Below are 16,595 nucleotides of genomic sequence, written 5' to 3'. Positions count from 1 at the left end.
TTCAGTTAAGTCCAAAAACGTATACATTTCATTGATTAGTGATCACACCTCTAAAACTGGGGCTTTAAAAATTGCAAGAAGAAAACCGCACAAAGATTTATGTCCAAAACATGATCTCCATTGTTTATAACAGTACAAAGTTGAAAACAGGCTAAATATAAAATATTTATTCAATAAATATTTGGTACAAATAATAATCATTGTTTTTCTTTATTAAACAATTTATCAGTGCCAGGTGCTGTTTTAAGGGTTTTAAATGTATCAAAGCATTCAGTAAGGTAGGTACTATTATCAACTCCTCTTAGCCTATGAGGAAACTGAGTAGCAGAGAAGTACCTTGCACAAGCTCAGACATTAAGTAGTTGGGCCAGGAACTGAACCCAGGTGTCTTTCTCAAGACTTCAGATTCTACTCATTAACCAATCTGCTTTTGACACAGTGCAGTCCATGGATCCATCCCATATGTCACTGTATGGTAGCACCAATGGTAGGATATTGTACAGACATAAAAAAAATCATGTTTTTAATAAATATTAAATTATACGGGGATGTGCGTACGTTAAAACACTAAGGGAAAACACAGCATGCAAAATCACGAACATAATTTCAATGTATGTGCGCTCATCTGTGTGTGTGTGTGTAAAACCAAAATCTAAATCTAAATAGTACCTTCATTCTGTAATTTCATTCTGTCTTTATATTTTTCTAGATACTCTGAACTTTTGTAATGAGACATAACTGCTGTGATCATCAGAAATTTCAGATTAAAAAACATTAGGGTGGTGAAAAAAATACCAGAATTTCCGGGAACAAGATTTAGTTTCCCTTCACAGCTAAAGAATGAATCAGAAAGTGTACATGGGAAAGATTTGCAAGAAAAACAACTCTCCCACGGATTGGGAATAGGGAAAGGATGTTCAGGCTACAAAGTGTCCAAGAGAGTGTTGCGTAGGACACCTACGCTGAATGAACTCAGCGTGATGGAACCTGTTAAAAATACTGGTTGATGTCACCTACTTTTAGGTGCTGTCAGCTATTCAGACACTGTCTTCTGACTGTAGTCATTTGGATTTCCTACAGACTGAAATAGTGTAGATTGAAGATCTGAGCTTTCAGTCAGAAGAAAAAACACAGAAGAGCTGTGACCCCAACAGGTATAATTTCTGGAGTGGACAATATCAAAGGTATGGTGGGAAAGCAGCAAAAAGAGCCTTCTTTCTGACAGTAACCCTACTGTTCTGCTTCGTGACAGCCCCTCCTGGGCAGGGCCTTTCAGCAGCACCAGATGAGCCCAACACAGGCCCACCTTAAGGTGGCATCTTCCCAGGGACCTGCACCAGCCAATCACGTCACTCAGGATGGACGGCTGCAGCACGAGATAACCCCACTTGGCGCCAAGCACTGTACAGTGTGTGCCTTGTTCTGCTTTCCTAAGAAAGTTAAGGCTGAGCTGGTGAGCCTGACCCTTAACAGGCCTTTGGAATTCCCCTGCATACAGGCTACATTAGGATTTTTTTTCCATTGGGAACGAACTTGAGTTTACTTTAGAAGCCCTTATTTGGTGCACAAGTCTGGGTATTTGACAGAGATTTCAGCTTTGCAAGTGAGTTGGGGTTGATTCCTTCTCTGGGAAAAACTGCTGGTCGCTCTGGTCCACAGAAGTCTCAACATAGACGTAGACAAGGAAGGTTCTTGCTGAGACTTAGCCAAAAAAAACTCCAAAGGAACGCTCTGAGAACTCATTTCAGGATGAAGCTGCAAGGGCAAAGAAGGGCTTCTAACACAGACAAATGCTGTCCACGGACCCACAGACGCCCGTGGACTCTTCTCCCAGCGACTGCAGCCCCTGCGGTGAGAATCCGGCCCTTGAGAGGGCAGCTTCCTCTCGTCCTGCTGCTCTCCACCCTGCAGAGGCCCACGGTGAGTTCCGAGGTGGGAGGCCACGGGGGAGGCGGTCTCTTTACCATCAGTCCCCAACAGAGCATTCTCCTGGTGACAACTTTTGAATGACCTTGAGTTCCTTGAGATAGCATTTCATTTAGACATTTTCATAAGTCATGCTAGCAAAGAGGGTCAAAAACAGACTGTGGTGTTCTTTACAGTTTCTAAATTTGGCATTCTGGAAGCTAGAGGCTTGATTCTCCATAAAATTTAAGTAAAACCCTGCTCTGTCAGACAAATAATGCAAAATAAATCAAGTCGATTTGGCTCTAGACTGTATCATATGGATCAACTCAAAAGAAGCCTTACAAAGTTTTATGTAATGAAAAATAACTCATGTTAACAGATAGAATACACATTTGAAATCTAGTAATATATTAAAGTTTGAGAGTTTGTGAAATTTGACAGAGCATTTTTTTTATTTTGTTTCGGTTTAAATAGATACTGTAGAACTATCTGCAAACAGGCTGTAAAGTTAGCGGTTAAAATCATTTAAGCAGTCTTAAAATTTTGTTCCAGTTTACTCGTGACTAGATGACGTCTCATCATAAATGACACAGTAAAAATACCGAATGGTGCATTTCTGAATTCCAGCTGCTACATTCTTGACATTAACTGGCTGGATTCTGATCTCTTAACATGTTCTTTAATAAGTACTGGTTATTAGAAAAGCATCCTTTCTTTGCCAAAACGGAAACATCTTGGAATTTAGATAACTGAAAATATGGCTCTAAATTACAGACTGATGATACTTAACGGGCCTGTATTCAAATCTCTAACTTCAATTGAACATGACACAAATCAACAAGTAACATTCAATCGGCTACCCATGAGAAAATGTCTTTTCCCCACTTCTGGTTTCCACTCCGGGTTCCTCAGAGGAAGGACTTTCCTAGGAAGACTCCTGACCGCTGTCCAGCCCTTCCCTCACGCCGCTCCCCTGGAGGTGGGCGAATTCACTTGATCAGTAAAGTCAGGAAGGATAACTGGATATGCTGAGTTTGACTGCTCTTCTTCCTCCTGGGAGTCAGCCTGATGGCAAAAGCGTGAGTTCTGTATTCCTCCGTGATAAGAATCTAACCTGAACAGACTGCAATCCAATACTGCCCACGGCTGGGTGGGCAAGTCAGCCTCATTCTGAGGTTTACACTTAACAAGCCCACCAGTCATCAGACCTAAAGGTGTGTGCTCCAACATGGCTCACTTAGTAGTAAAAATTATATTTTAGCCTTTTTTTCTCATTTTTTTCAGGTCCTACGTGGAGAGAAGGCTGTCATTAACTAGGGGTCCCCTTGGAGAACTGAACATTACTCATCACTTAAATCTTTTCTTAAATAAATTCCAAAGATTTCACACAGGTTTTAGGTAGTCATAAAAGAGATCTGCTTTAAAATACTCATGACAGATTGTGAAGGGGTCGGGAGAAGAAACAGAAAGTATAATTAAACTTTAACATTGTTAGTTTTTTCCTTAAATGCTCAATATGCAAAAAGACTGTTCTCAGTGATATAAAAAAAGGTCACTTCCTCCCTGGATTTTTTGAGGTTTTGAAATGAAGGTTTTTTTGTGCTTTCAGTAATATTTGTCAAACAAAATTCAATCTCTAGCGTGGGTCACTGACACAGGACGGACTGGAGCAATGTAATGATCATGAGTGAAACTTGCTTCAGCAAATACTGATTTTGAGGAGACAACTTGGTCTTAGAGTATAGCAAATCTGCTATCACACTATACAAAGCTATAAAACAGAAACCTCAATAGAGTCAGGAGACCAGAATGGGGAGCTCTCACACCCTGAGACATAGTGGAGTCCAACAGGAAGAAGAAAGACTTCTTTCCTGGCAAGGGTTCCGTCAAGGAAAGACATGGACTCTTTGTTTACTAAACCGCCTCCCCACAATCTTCCTTTTCCTCTCTATGAAAGTGTTCCTCTTCACTCGTCCTACAGGGACTTATACATGGCACACCATGGTTACAGACCCTGAACTGCAATTCTCTGCTGATCCCAAATAAAACCATCTTGGCCAGAGAAATACCTGGCAGTCTATTTATTTCAGGTCAACAAAATTCACCATCTGATTTGAAAAACTAAAATCAAGATTCTTCCTTCCTTATAGGTTGCAGTTAAAATCGACTTTGACTTGGCACCAAATTCCTTTGATGATCAGTACCAAGGCTGCAAGCAACAGGTCATAGATGAGCTGATTCAAGGGGATTATTTCACAAAAGAACTAGAAGCCCATAGGGATTACCGCAAGGTCTGGCAGTTCACCCATGTAACCTGGTTGAACCAAGCAAAAGCTCTCCCCAAGAACATGAGTACTGCACATGCCTTGGCCATCTTGGTTTATTCATCAAACAACACCGTTCAATCAGACTTCGCTAGAGCCATGGCCAGTGCTGCTAGGTCTCCACAGGAATATAAACATTCATTCCATTTCAAATATCTACACTACTACCTGACCTCGGCAATCCAGCTGCTGAGGAACGAGACTGTTAGGAGGAATGAACCCCTGTGTTATGAGGTGCATCACGAGATGAAGGATGTCTACTTGGAAGCCCACACAGGTGCCACCATTCGATTTGGCCAGTTCCTCTCCACCTCCCTCCTAAGAGAAGAGGCACAGAAGTCTGGGAACCAAACGTTATTTACCATATTAACCTGCCTGGGTGCACCTGTACAAGATGTCTCTCTCAAGAAGGAGGTCCTGGTCCCTCCCTATGAGTTGTTTAAAGTTATAAATACAAGCTACCACCCAAGAGGAAACTGGTTGCAACTGCAGTCAACTGGGAACCTGAGCACGTATAACTGCCAGCTGCTGAAAGGTATTATTATTAATCCAAGTTGAATCCACTCTTACCAGGGTCACAGACCGCTATTCTTTTATAAAAGTTATTTTTCTGAGTGGACTGGCTGGGGGGAAGGCCAAAAACATGGATATTAGCCTTCAGTAATGGTGGAATTGGCAGAATAGAGAAAGCCCACCTTATTTCTTGATTTCCCCTCTCTTCTTTCTCCTCACCTGCCTCCAGGAAAACGTGTTTCTGCACTGGCACTAATCTATGGGGCATGCTAGACAAATACGGTATCTCTACTGGAGAAGATAGGGAATAAAACATAGCATTTAACCTTCTCCCTCAAATTCTTTTTTTGTCATGGTCATTTCATGAGCAAGGAGTGCTAAAAGCAAAGCAGGAGGTGTGATTTATTCATTCACGCCTACCTATTCACCCTTTTCTATGTTCTAGGAACTGGGATGGAAGGGCCCAGGTGACACAGAATAAAGCAAAATCACTATTCTAGAAGGATTTTTAGTCTCACGAGAAGTGGAAATACAAACTAATGTCTACACCCAAAAGTACTAAGTAATACGCCAGATGTTTAAGCAGCGGTTGTGGCAGCCCAGGGCAGGAAGCTAGCCACTCATTCTCTCTGGGGGAAGGGAGAAGGCTTCACAATAGGGGACCACATGGGACTGGAAGTAGGAATGGGAGTTCGCAGTGAAAGAAGAGAGAAAAAGTCATTTCAAGCAGAAAAAGCACATGCTGAATCAGAGATTTCAAACAGCCTGGTGTTTTCAGGGAAACTCCGAAATTCTGGATGACTGGAGGGTAGGATGTATAGGATAGGGAGAGGCTAGGAGTAGAGAGGGAGAGGAGACTGATTGGGGCTGGAGAGTTCTGATGGGGCCAGACTGTAAAAATTCTTGTATTCCATACTGAGAATTTTCGAGCTTCATGCTGTAAGTAGTAAGAAATCCTTAGTTTGTAAGGTAGAGCATCAGTCAGATCAGCATTTAGCAAGAGCTCTTGCTATTGTGGAAAATGAACTGAAGCAGGAGAAATTAGAGATATCACAGTACAAAAAAAAAATGTTAAACTCCTTTTAAGAAAAACACATAACTGATTCCATTTTAGCCTTGCATGTTGCCAGCCAGTCACTTGACAGCAAATGCTGTCCAAATTCTGCAGTAACTGCTGTGCCTGGTTTGATTCAGAAGCAGAAGGAAGAAGACTTTCCTTATCCACATGTGCATTAGTTCACACTGACCGTTGACTGCAACCCAGCTCAGGAGTCTAACTTTGAAACATCCATGGATCTTTCTCTACTCCATCTTCATTACCAGTGTTAATCATTCAGGCTGTCATCATTTCTCAACGCGTCAGGGCTAAAGCGTTGCAAAGGTCCTCAAACTGGCATCCACCCTGCAGTTTAAGTCCCGCTCACCCTGGCCTATCAGTAAACACAGACTCAGGGAGAGGTGACCCGTACTTTTATCTCCTCTCTCCTCCCCGTGACAGCGGGGCAGGCAGCAATTATGAATGAAATGTGTATATCTCTTCAGACCCCAAAGATCAGTGTTTATAGAGGAGAATGAAAACTAGAGTAAAATGTGAACAAAACAGTGAGCTTTAGATAATAAGTGATAATATCCACACTCCACACTCAGGTTCCAGGATTCTTTGGAACCGCGTCTGCCAAGGACACCGTTGCTTCATTCTCATCATGGATCTGAGTTGGGTAATATTTATCCTAGGTTAATGAGCACAGTAAAATACACTAGAGAAAAATCATAGACTATTTATGTCAAGGAGGAGGAGACAGGGGGGAGGAATATATAACAGAAACCATTTCCCATGCTCTAGCACTCTGCAAGTCCCAAAGAAACACAGGGACTCTCTTTCTTCAAGACGCTTCTCCCTCCCCAAATTAGTGACCTTTGCTCTCCTGTGGTGAAACTACTCAAACACAGCTTTAACTTGGTTTTGAGTTAGGGCTTATCTGGGATAGCCATGAGTATTACTAGATTCTGGAAATTTGGTTGGTCTTGGGATATTTGAAATCAGAAATCAAACCTAAGGCACTCAATAATCTTTTGCTCTGTAAGTTCTTGGTGGGCAGGGGCTTGACTACATCTTGTTTAAGAGCCTGGCATGGAATCCAGGCAGTCTGACCCCAGACCCACCCTGTCTAGACTCATATGCAACGTGTACCACTTTTTAGCTGTGTTCTCAGTCAGACTGCTTAAACTCTTAACTTTCACCCTCATAATGAGCAAAATGATACGAGCCCCGTAGGGCTCTTGTGAAGGTTAGATAAAATAAAATACTAAATTATTCCTACATTCCCTAGCATATAATAAATGGTAAATAAGTTTTGACTATTATTAACTTTAGTCCCCTGGCACACAGGGGGCATTCAATCTACATTGATTGAATGAGTGAATGAATAAATGCCTCTAAATGATCTGGGCCTTGGGTCTGATGACAACATAACTCAATTGACTAAAAAGAGTTCCAATATTTGCTAAGAAGGGAAAATATTCTAGAAGATTCAACCCCTAGTCAAGAGTAAGGAGCTGTCACCACAGTGTAAATGATCTAGAGTGTGGTCACTTGAGATGTGAGTTACCGTATCTCAATTTTTCCTAGAAATTCATCACTGGGCGGTTTCAGGAAAAGAGATTATAAATGCAGAATAAAAGTACCACTGGTCTTGGAGGGTAATATTTTGGTCAGAGGCATTGTATGATAGGCCAAGAGCTGGAACTGGGGTGTCCTTCTAGCCAGCACAGCGATAAAGCTACCAGGAGAGTGAATGATGGAGAGTAAACCGAACCTGCAGTGATGATGCTGAAAGTTGCAGGGAAGCTGCTCCATCCTCTGGTCCCACCATCCCCCAGCCTCACAGGGAATCCAGCTGAGGGAAGCCTCAAGTCTGCCATTGGCTAGTTGTTGGCACAGACACTTCAGCTGAGGACAAAAAGGCTATACAGTCTAGGAATGGACCAATAGTCACCTATCTCTACCGGTTACAAAAAAAAAGAAAAAGTTTGATTGACTTCAGAATGCTTTCAGCTATTCAGTGCAGTATTTCATTTTTCTCAGTAGGTAAGCTCTTTCCAAAATCTTTGAGTCATTTCTATTAACTAGTAAGTAACGTTCTACTTATTCCAACATCCTGGAGCAGCAGTAGATTGGTTGACCCATGCATGAACAATGGGAGCAGGGAGGTGGTGGGTTTTTCTTATCTGCGAGTCCTTCACTGGTAGGGAGGAAGATTAGTTGTCTCCCCAGACCTGCTTTTCTAGACGGCTGCTATGGCCCACTTCACTCTTCCCACCCCACCAGCTGGACTACACCACTAACCGCAGCCTCGGGGCTTCACAGAGGGTGTGAGTGAGTGAATGAACAAATGAAGCAGAACAGATATCTGATTTCTCATGAAACTGGAATCCTCTCCTTTCGATGTTTTCACAAGCAGGAGTCTCAAGCGATTCTACGTCCCCCCAGAATCCCCGTGAGGTAGTGATTTATGTTTCCTCTCTGGTTCCCTCTTAATCTGACAGACGCAATATGTGAAAAACAACAGGAAGAACTTTAAAACTGGTCAGCCAGGGCCCTGCATTCTCCCGATAAAAAAGACAGTAATTAGAGAGCAGAGCTTCCCCAGTCCTTCAGTGTATTTCAAAATTGCTTCCATTAACTTGTAACTGCAGTTCTCAAGTTCAAAGAATTCTCAGGAATGTGTCGCCTTCAGAGAGTCAAGGGGTCAAATTGGTAGCATAATACATTTAAGGGAGTGAATGTGCAAAAGAAATTTTCTTCTAATTCTTCTCTCACCTGTACTTGTTACCACAGAAACAGATGTTTTCATGCCCACTGGAAGACTCAAAATACGTTATGTGAGTTATCTGTCCTTAAAAGTTGCTTCTTTCAGCAAAATAATCTGTGCCAAAAATCTGTAAACACACAAATACATGCTCTGTTCTGTGTCACTGGATTCACAAAGAAGAGGGGTTTATTTGTCAAAATGTTTCACATAATCAAAATTCTTAAGCATGTTTCCAGAAAAAATAGTCAATTGTTTGTAGTGAGCCTGGTTTTACGTGTTAATCTTGCCAGTTACCAGCAGCGAGAATACGGACAAATGGCTTCGTCTCTCTGTGCCTCAGTTTCTTTATATGTAGAATAGGAATAATTTTGTTTTAAAAAGTAAAACCTACCTTTATAAGATTCTGGTGAGGATAACATGAAGTGAGAGTAAAAAGCTCCTAGAATCGGATGTGACACGTGTTAAATAAGTACCCAAAACTCTTCAGCTGCTATCATTGCTACCATTATAGTTACCTGTTTTATTAACTTATCATTTCCTGTCTTCTTTTACTCTGGGCTTCAGTTATCTCAGAGCAGTTTTCTCCATTGGTGGCATCACACTCACCTTGAGGTAGAGTGTCTGTCTCAGACAAATGGGCAAAAGGATGGGTAATCGGATAAACGTGGGAGACGGCATGGCATGATGGGAAGAGCAGGGACGGTGGGGCCAGTGAGGGCTGGGCGCGTCCATAGCTCTGTGGCCTTGTGCAAACGACAACTCTCTTTCTTCATGTCTAACACAGGGGCAACACTTTCCTAGAAGGGATGTCGTGCTGGCACTTGGTATCCACCCTCTCAAACACAACTGAAAAACTCTGGGAAAGTACTTTGCACGTGGAAGTGGGATAATAGTTTAATGGCACAAATGTCTGCTTCAGTAAAACTGACTATAAAAGGAAAAGACAGAAGAGATAACACCATTTTTTTAGGGCCAATTTTTTTCTAAATAACATTCTAAAAGATCAACACTCATCACTCAGAATTTTGACACAACAAGGCTCTAGATTGCATTTGCCACCAAATACTAGATTAACTAGATATAATGCATGTCAGTTTTTCCTTTTTCTGCTTTTTTTTCAAGAGATTGAATATTTCTTTCTGAACAATCTGATATAATTAACAGATTCAGATTTCATGAGATAAAAGACATAATAATTATGCATTTCTCCCCAGACTGTGTACCTAAGGCAGAGGTGATGAAATTTAGGTTATAACACAGCAATAAAATGGTATTTGTTTAGCAGTTTAGCTCACAAGACTGTCACACCCCTTAGCTTTTAATTCGTACAAGCAACCTGTATATTGGGCTATTAACCCCACTGTACAAGTCCAGGACAATTTTCTCTATAGGTTGCTTTCAGGAGATTTATTTTTCCCTTCAAAAATGTTACTGAGAACCTACAATCTGTTTCAATCTTCTGTGACTCTGACTATTTACATTATAAACACACTTTGCATTCACATAAATACACATACACAGATGCATATACAACAAGACAATAGTTGATCTTTTCACATGCATTGTAATGCTAGTGTTTTATATTTTAACCCATTATTACATTATTAAAGAGTGATGGCTATGACCTACTAAACTGATGTCACAAACCATTAATGGATCACAACTTCCAATTTGAAAAGTACTGTACTAGGGAACAGAGGGAGTAAAAAGCATTGACTAGTCTAGAAGAAAAGTAAAGACAAATAACAAAAGTAAAATTAACGTGGGTTGTCTTCAAATGAGAGACTGTAATTAATTTAATTCACAGGTATTTTTCATTTATTCTCCTAAATATATTGCCTGTGTAAAAAAATACTAATATGAAGTAGAAATGATAATGACCGTAAGAGAGGTGGAGAAAAACAAGAGAGGAAAGAAAAAATGACTTTAACCTAAGAAAATAAAATTAAAGTAAGCTATTTTTAATATTCTAGTTTTATGAAGAGGGCTTCAGAGGTAGTTTTGAAGGATGTGTATGATTATAACATAGCAACGTCTCTGTGTTTGTCTCTTATTTGAACATTAGCACAATCACAGTGAAGCAAAGTGGTAGCGGTGATAATGGCATTTCCAAAAACCTGGAGATGCTCTCATTTTTCAGGTGAGAAAACTGAGGCCCAATGAAGGTAACTGACATGATCTAAGTCAAACATCTAGGGTAGAGCTTCAACACCAAAGCCAATCATCCCCCAAAACCATCATCTTTCTCTATTATACTGTTTCCATGTTAATCAATATTTTCTGATAACTCCTCAGTAGAATCTTACCCTATGAAAAAGTACGGGGCTAGAGGTTTTTGTGATCTCTAGCCTCAGTGAAGAGAAAATAAAACAAAAAACACTTAATAATCATTCCAATGAGGGATTTCCTAAAGTGGTGTTAATGGTCCCCGGGTCCCTGTAAGAATTTAGCTAATACAATTTTAAAACAAACTTTGACAAAAGCTTAGAAATATGTATGCAATATTAATTTTTCTTATCTAAGAAAACTGAGGTTTTGAAAATTACTGTTGGTACATATAGAATTTCAAATAGAAATTTCAGGAAACTCAAGGGATTTTATACATTATGTGAAAGTAATGGGGAAAATATTACTCCATCATCTGATGATCCTATCAAACAATATGTTCCAATATTGAGGCAATCACAGAGTTGAATGTCTTCCTACCCCAAATGTCTTTTTTATGCTAAATAATTAGCAAAGGCTGGTTGAAAAGGAGATTCCACTCTTTAGAGCATTTTTAAAAAGGTTCCCATCTTGCATCTCATTCCACAATCTCATCCCATTGTATTCCCAATTAGTAGTTATATCTAACAATAACTTTTTGTATTCTAGTTTTGCTTCCATCAGCCACACCTAACTAGCTGCTAACTTTTCCCCATGAAAAGTGCGTACATGTAAGCAGTACACACATACACACACACACACCCCAAGCAGGGGTGAATACTTTTTGCCCACTTTGTAATAAAAAAAAATTTGATGAAAGGACATGCAATATATGGAGAGACAATACAGTGGTTAAAAATATAGAGTTGAACCAGACTGCCTAAGGTTGATCACTGCCTACACTACATACCAGGTGTGTGATGTTTGACAAGTTTTTCCACATCTCTGTGTCACAGTTTTATTAAGTAAAAAGTGAGGCTAATGAGAACACGTGGATTTTGTTACGTGGATTAAATGAGTTAATTTATAGCAAGTGCTTAAAACAGATCTTAGCACAGAATAAACTTTTGATCAATGTTAGTTTTCATAATGGTGATAAGATGATTATAATTAAGGAGAGGGTAACGGTAATGGGAACAATTCTGCTGCTGACGAAAATAAAGACAAAATCAGGAGCTCTGCTGGGCGACCTGAGGTAAACCCCTTAACCTCTTGGTGCTGGCTTCATCGACTGCAAAATAAGCAAGCTGAGTTCTGTCAGTTAGAAAAAAATCTAAGAGAAGACTTTTTTTGGAAAGCAGCTAGCTTCAAATATTTTTATTAGGAATTTTCTAAGTTACAACAGTGAATCTGGGGGAGGGTATAGCTCAGTGGTAGAGTGCCTGCTTAGCATGCACAAGGTCCTGGGTTCAAGCCCCCGTACCTCCATTAAAAAAAAAGAAAAGATCCAAAAAAAAAAAGTGAATCAAAGGAGAAATAAGGTGTTTTAAAATAAATAAATAAACTCTGCTACCAAAAACATCGCTAACTTTCTTACATGTTTGTTTTCACAGCTTCCAGCAAAAAGTGCATCGCTACTCCCGCAGTTATTGTTTCCGTCTCCTTTTTGACCAGTGTCATCATCTCTTCCAAAGGTGGCGCATAAAGAAGGCTTGTGGGTTTTGCCTTCCCTGTCCCCTTTTGCTTTCTTCCAGTCCAGGCACCCTGACTCCCCATGGGGAATCCTTCTGCACACCTATCAATTGATGCAGACCTGGCTCAGCCCACTGCCTATGAGTAACTTCTCCATGGACACAGAGATTTATGTTGGAATAGGAAAATGATCCAGTCAGAGCCTGTGAGATACAAGCAGGATACTTTATGGAATTGGGCTGGGAGTACATGGGAGCCATTTTTTTGAGTGAAGATTAGTGAAAGCAGAGTATGAGCCTAGAATCGCCAGTGGCTGCCTTGCTACCGAGAAGAGAGAATCTGCCTCCCTGAGAATGCAGCTAACACAATGAAAAAAGAGCTGAGAAATGAAAAGAAAGTGAAAACTGATGAAAGTGTCTGAGCCCCTAGATCCAGCTGTGCCTGAAACTGCTTTTCATTTCATAAATCAATAAATTGTATTTTTGCTTATATAATTTGAATTAAAATTTCTATTTCATGCAGTCGAAGGAGTTATGATGAATACAAGAACTCTTTCATTTTTAATTTAGCGATCCTAAGTATTAGGAACAAATCAGAGACCCTTGAGTTAGAAAGCGATGGACAAATTCTTCATCAAATGATAAAGCTTTGAGCCTCAGAGACATACTAAAGGTGTGAATAATCTTAATAGATTTTTGCCAGCATTCAAAACCAAACCAGTGTAGTCTCAGGTGTGAGGAAACACGGAAACCCGAGAAATAGGTGGGACAGTTAATGAAAGATGTTAGGGGAATCTCATTCACTGCCAGTAATGGGGTGTGGCACACATGTTTCTTCTAAAATATTACAGAATTTAGAATTTAAACTCATATGTTAATTTACAGAACGCTTTATGGCAAATTGGACTTTGAGTCTTCATCACAAATTTAAGTATGTTTGTTAGGATGTGTGTGGAGATAAAGGAGAAGGTAAGGGAATTACTAAGCAAATATTCAAATTACCACGCAAATATCAAAGATATACTGAGTCCCCATTATGTGCAAACAATTCAGTAAAAAGAAGTATAAATCATCAACTTCACAGCTGGGCATGTCCTCCAACTCTTCTCTCAGGGAGGAGACAAGATAAGTGGGACAATGGGGGACTGCTTGACCTGATCTCCAAAGACCCTACTAATTGGGCTAAATGGAGTGAAGGTGAGAGCTGGTGCCAAACCTTTGAGTTCTGAAAGTCCATGCTACTTAGCTCCTCTGAGACTTAGATAAGATGCAGCAAAATTGGAAATCAGCTCATCTAGCCCCAGTAGGACTTCCCCAAGGGCCTGGGTCATAACAGAAGAGGTTGAGTGAGGAATTAACGGCATCAAATCACCAGGTAGAGAATTCAGGCATCCAGTACTGCCATTCTTCCCCCCGCCCCCCCCCCCCCGCTTCCCCTTTGGAAACCATAAGTTGATTTGTTTTCTATGTCTTTGAGTCTGTTTCCCTTTTGTATCTAGATTCAGTTGTATTACTTTTAGGTTCTACATATAAGTGATATCATATAGTATTTGTCTTTCTCTGTCTCACTTACTTCATGAAGTATAATATTCTCTAGATTCATCCATGTTGCTGCAAATGGCAATATTTCGTTCTTTTTTATGGCTGAGTAATATTCCATTGTCACATATTTACCACATCTTCTTAAGCCAATAGTCTGCTGATGGGGACTTGGGTTGTTTCCATGTCTTGGCTATTGTAAATAGTGCTACTAGTAGAACACTGGAGGACATGTATCTTTTTGAATTAGTTTTTGTTTTTTCCAGATGTATAACCAGGAGTAGGATTGCTGGATCATGCAGTAGCTCTTTTTCAGTTTTTTAAGGAACCTCCCATATTGGTTTCCACAGTGGCTGCACCAATTTACATCCCCACCAGCAGTGTAGGAGGTTCCCAGTATTATCATCCTTTACACTGAGATTTTGAAATGAATAGGGTCTGTTACCTAGCTTACACTGGCCTCTTCACCCAATTAAGCAAACAAAATTTCCATAAACACATACAGTTTCCATGATTCACTGCCCAGAATCTTTGGCAGATTAGCGGCTATCTAGTAGAGAATCCTGAGGGCATGGCTTCAGGAACAAGCTTTGCAGTGAGTCTTGGTGAGGCAGTGGTGAAATGTGCTAGGAAAAGCCTCCTACATCTTGCTTATATATTTTTTTGGTATTATACAAATTTATTTGTTGAGCCATACTATGTACAAAGCACTTTGGGATTTAAATTTGGATACACTAAGCCAGATCTTCAATAAGTTTACAATCTCTTAGAAGAAATTAAGAAAATAACACAAACAAGTCACAAAGGAAATATCAAAAGATACAGGGAAATCAAGCCTTCTGTTCATGAGAGTTCAGAAGAGAGATTCCTTCTAACTGAGGTGAGAGAGGAAGCCAGGAAGGCTTCAAGTAGGAGGCAGCATTAGAGCAAGACCTTGGGACAATGGGATGGGAGCAAAGGGTAAGAGGAAGGAGAAAAAACAGGAAGCATGGGTGTGTATCAAGTGCTTAGTGCCAATAACAAGTACAAATAATAAGTGTTTGAAGTTTATAGAGAAAACCAGGATTCTTCTGGCCTCTAGTTGGGTACAGCTTTCTGTCAGAGACAAGACTTAGAGGATGGTCTTCAGATGGGTGGAAAAGAGACAGCTGGGTAGAGAAGAAGGTGGAATACAGGATGATCACTGCATATGAGGGTCAGAAAACAGGTCTGGCAGAGTGAAGGAGTAATGTAACCGGAGAGGAAAGTTGAAGCCAGTTAAGTCAGTTAAGCCTAGAGAGTTAGCCTAATGCATTTGACATCCATGAGAAATCAGAGTTTTCTAAGTAAAGCATTTTAAACTGATTTTCACAGCATACTGCCAGCACCACTAGCATCAGTATCCCTTAAAAGCCTGTTAGAAATGTGAATTCTAGGGCCTGATCCCAAATATATGGAATCAGAAACCCAGAAATCTGTGTTTAATAAGCCCTCCAGACTTGTGATCTATGTGATTATAATCATTAAGGGAATAACCAATCTTTAAAAAAGATAACTTAGTTCTTCCTCCTGCTTTATGGAACAAGTCTCTGGAGCTAGAAGTTGTTCTCTTGATGTAGATTTATGGGTTTAGTTAAGGATGATTGTATGTAGTTTGCATCCCCTCCATCTCTCCCTGAGGTCCAAATGTTTTGTGCAAGAAGTCTGTAAAGCGGACCTTTGATTTAAATTGATTTGAAGTCTAAGTTCATGAAATTTTAGGAGATTGATTTCAAAAAATTCACTGTAATTTCTGCCCGTTAGTCTGGGATATCTTCTAAGAATAAAATGGACCCTCAATTGTACATAAACTCACATGGATTGTTAAAATAAACTACATTATAAATTTGCATAGTACGTATCTTTTATAGTAAGCTTATTAAAATAACATGTGCATCTCCCCTTTTTGTATATACAGAACGTACCAGCATCTGAAGGCCACCCATCTTTATTAGGGTGGGCACCACCCATCTCTAACATCAAAGGGCTACACTGGCTGCCATTCCCAATGGCATCTAGTGAAGATTTCCCTTGAACTGTCACCTGTCACTCTTCCAGTCATTTCACAGAAAGACTCTGACCCAGGACTTTTCTTTGCCCCATTCATTTCCATCTGTGTCCCCCAGCAACATCCTGGTATACAACCCTAAGTCCAAGAAAAGGCAAGTGAAGCTCCAGACACATAGGTTCAGAAAAGGTAACAAAGAGGTGCACCTCCCTCCTCTCATTTGTATATGTGTCTTTCTGAGAGGAGAGTAGCAAATGGATCAGCTCAAGAGCTTCCTCAAAATAAGATAGTTGTTAATGGGTATCTACTGCCAGCGAGCGAGGATTCAGCTTTAGAGTGGAGAGAAAATGCAGAGTTAATGTATTGAAACTCATCCTTTTCCAGGCCCTCTAAGCCCTAGAAATGTTCAAAATCCCCTCGACCCTTACCATAGGGCATTCTGAAGGTCTTATTGGTAGGGAGAATGGAATAGATAACTAATATAAAGTTACAATGGTAATTACAATAGCAGCTGTGGCTTTGGAGCTGGGCTCTTGGCTCAAGCTGACAAAAGTACAACTTCAAAGGCGCCATGATTAGGGAGGTCTTCTGCAACCTTCACATAAGTGACTTCACAGCTGGCTAAAGAATATGTAAA

The 16,595-nt window shown here is 40.3% G+C and overlaps 2 protein-coding genes across 10 annotated transcripts in view; one reads left to right on the top strand and one right to left on the bottom strand.

Moving 5' to 3' along the window:
• C34H12orf60 (chromosome 34 C12orf60 homolog) overlaps positions 1–16,595 on the bottom strand; it is a 71,162-nt gene that overhangs the window by 39,736 nt on the left and 14,831 nt on the right. The gene's annotated exons all lie outside the window — the stretch shown is intronic.
• On the top strand, positions 1,000–15,800 carry ART4 (ADP-ribosyltransferase 4 (inactive) (Dombrock blood group)). Of its 2 annotated transcripts, XM_045510274.2 has the most exons (4): positions 1,793–1,920; positions 2,821–2,987; positions 4,059–4,767; positions 12,316–15,800. In XM_045510274.2, exons 2-4 carry the CDS (start codon positions 2,934–2,936, stop codon positions 12,405–12,407), a joined length of 855 nt encoding a protein of 284 aa, XP_045366230.1. In that variant the 5' UTR covers positions 1,793–1,920; positions 2,821–2,933; the 3' UTR covers positions 12,408–15,800. The 2 variants fall into 2 exon arrangements, with proteins under 2 accessions (XP_010944770.1, XP_045366230.1); XM_010946468.3 differs by lacking the exon at positions 2,821–2,987 and having other exon boundaries at positions 1,000–1,920.

The sequence above is a fragment of the Camelus bactrianus genome, chromosome 34, assembly GCF_048773025.1.
Source record: "Camelus bactrianus isolate YW-2024 breed Bactrian camel chromosome 34, ASM4877302v1, whole genome shotgun sequence".
Lineage (NCBI taxonomy): Eukaryota > Metazoa > Chordata > Mammalia > Artiodactyla > Camelidae > Camelus > Camelus bactrianus.
Note: the sequence above shows the minus strand (reverse complement) of the source record. Positions and strands in the feature narration are given on the sequence as shown.

Excerpts from the sequence above, each read along its gene's own strand:
- ART4 (XM_010946468.3), top strand. The coding sequence starts at position 1,750 with ATGAAGCTGCAAGGGCAAAGAAGGGCTTCTAACACAGACAAATGCTGT. Across the intron at positions 1,921-4,058 it reads CCACCCTGCAGAGGCCCACG|GTTGCAGTTAAAATCGACTT; the intron begins GTGAGTTCCGAG and ends CCTTCCTTATAG. Across the intron at positions 4,768-12,315 it reads TAACTGCCAGCTGCTGAAAG|CTTCCAGCAAAAAGTGCATC; the intron begins GTATTATTATTA and ends TTGTTTTCACAG.